Source organism: Nannospalax galili, unplaced genomic scaffold (assembly GCF_000622305.1).
Source record: "Nannospalax galili isolate Female #2095 unplaced genomic scaffold, S.galili_v1.0 scaffold288, whole genome shotgun sequence".
Classification (NCBI taxonomy): Eukaryota; Metazoa; Chordata; class Mammalia; order Rodentia; family Spalacidae; genus Nannospalax; species Nannospalax galili.
This window is the reverse complement of record NW_008357996.1, coordinates 221511-223800: the sequence shown is the minus strand read 5'-3', so window position 1 is coordinate 223800 and position 2290 is coordinate 221511. Positions and strand designations below refer to the sequence as shown.

The window sequence follows — 2290 nt, the reverse complement described above, 5'->3', positions numbered from 1 at the left end:
CTGGGCCGTGCGGGTGACGGGCTGCGCCTGGCCGCCGAGTACTGTCCCCGCCGCGCGCGCCTCCACATCCGCCTCCTGCGCGTCGAGGGCCCGGCCGCCGCGCTCGAGCCCCGCGCCGTCGGCTGCCGCCTCACCCTGCTGCTGCGCTCGTCGGGCCAGCAGCGCGCCGCCGTGCTCGGCCGCAGTCGCAAGGCCGCCTTCGGCCAGGACTTCAGCTTCGACGGGCTCGCGGAGGAGCAGCTGCGCCGCCTGGCCGTCCGCGTCAAGGCCGAGAGCAAGGGCAGCGGCCTGGAGCGGGGGCGTCCGCTGGGCCAGGGCGAGGTGCTACTGGGCTCGCTGCTGCCGCTCTGAGCCCCGCATCCCTGGGACCCGGACACTGGGCCTCTGGGCCCTTGGGCCCCATGGCCACTTGACCCTGGGACACTGGCAGCCTCTTGGCCCTGGACACTCAGCCTCTTGGACTTGATAGTCGCTTGGGGACACAGACAGCCTCTTGGCTCTTGGGCCTGACAGCTGATTGTCTCGGAGGTACTTAGCCTCAGGACACACTTTTGTACAAAATAAATGTTATTTAGTTTTCTATTTATGATCTTGTATTATTGATGTTTCAGTTTCTAAACCTCCATCTTTCTCACTTTTCTTTTTGGTAGAGAAGGCAAAAGCAATGGCACCCTCCACTGTATTAGCAGTACCTGACCCCTCTTTCCAGACCATTTTAAAAGTCAAAAGGAAAAATAGGTTTGCTCTGGAGAAGAGCAAGAAAGGAAACACCTCCACCCGTGGGGTTTCCCCTTCTTCCTACTTTATGTGAACTAAATGATTCACGTGGCTTAAAAAAAAAATTCAAATTCATTCAGGGCTGGGGAAGACAGCTCTATGGGTAAAGTGCTTCATCAGGACCTGAAGTCCTTCCCAGAACCCATGTAAAGAAAAACTGGATGTGATTACGTACTTGCGATTGCAGCCATAGGGGCTGCAGAGACAGTCAGATCCCTGGGGCTCCCTGGGCAGCCTGCTTAGCCCTTGGTGATCTCCAGACCACTGAGACACCATGCCTTAAAAACAAGATGGACCTGGCATGGTGGCCCACACCTTCAGTCGTAGCACTGGGAGGCAGAGGCAGGTGGATCTCTGTGAGATCCAGGCCAGCCTGTCTACATAGTGAGTTCAAGGCCAGCTGTGGCTAAAGGGAGACCCTGTCTCAAAAAGACAAAAACCAAAACAAACCAAAAAAACAAGATAGGTGGTGATTGAGGAGCAGCACTAGAGGATGTCTTGTTGTCTTTTGCCCCCCCCCATACATAATTATTCAGAATCGTGCCTAACATGCCCAACACTAAGATCCATAAATATAGCACTTTACATAGTGAGGTGGCATAGTTGATACCCATAATCCTATGCATACAGTCTGTTATAAGGATACGTCTGTGGGAAGAGAAATCCTTTCTCACTGAGAAGAAAGGATCCTTTTACAAGTGAATTCTTCATAAATTGAAGAAGAGGCAAACAGGAAGTGGAAGCTCTCATGATAATGGTGGGACTAGTCAGGGCCTTATGCCCACCTAGCTGTGTCTCTAAGTTACACAGTAATTAACTCTACAATAGGCTTTCCCAGATGAGTTGAAATTGTCAATTTCTTTTTGTTGCTGTTGGTTTTTGTTTTGTTTTGTTTCTTTGAGACAAGGTTGCCCTATAGCCTTAGCTGCCTAGAATTTGCTATGTAGACCAGGCTGGTCTCCATCTCACAGAAGATTTGCCTGCCTAGTGCTGGGATAAAAATGTGCTCCACCAAGCCTGGCTTAATTACCAATTTCTTGAAGAGTGGGTTTCAAGAATTTCTTAATATAGTTTATTTTCATTTTTTGATTCAACAAATAAATTGGAGCTCACTGGAAACTGATATACCTCAGGGTTTGTTCTTGGCTGGGGGCATCCATGGTATAGTATAAAACAGATATAATTAATGTTCATTTTCTTTTTTTTCTTCTGCCACTTGCTGTTTGGCCAAACCTTCTTTGTTTCATTGATGAAATGAGGTATGAGGTAATATGTGCTTTTAGGTTTTGTTAAGAGACCTGTGTCACCACGGTATGGAACAGGCTGGAACAGTACTGTAGAACAAGTACTCAGCCACATTCCAGAATAGACCCTCTTTCCTACAACTCTCTGTGATTCTGGAATGCAGCTGGCAGAGCGAACGACTGACTGATACTGAAGTCTTAGCAGCATGAATGTAGAATGCCTTGTTTCACCATGTGCAAAAAAGTAATTATTATTTTTATAATAATTC

The 2290-nt window shown here is 48.8% G+C and overlaps 1 protein-coding gene across 1 annotated transcript in view; it reads left to right on the top strand.

Moving 5' to 3' along the window:
- The window catches only part of LOC103752304 (C2 calcium-dependent domain-containing protein 4A-like), a 1637-nt gene extending 1051 nt beyond the window's left edge, over positions 1 to 586 (top strand). The window contains exon 3 of the mRNA XM_008856028.3: positions 1 to 586. Within this exon, the coding sequence (XP_008854250.1) occupies positions 1 to 351 (351 nt within the window). The 3' untranslated portion in view covers positions 352 to 586.
- Positions 587 to 2290: the final 1704 nt, after the last annotated feature.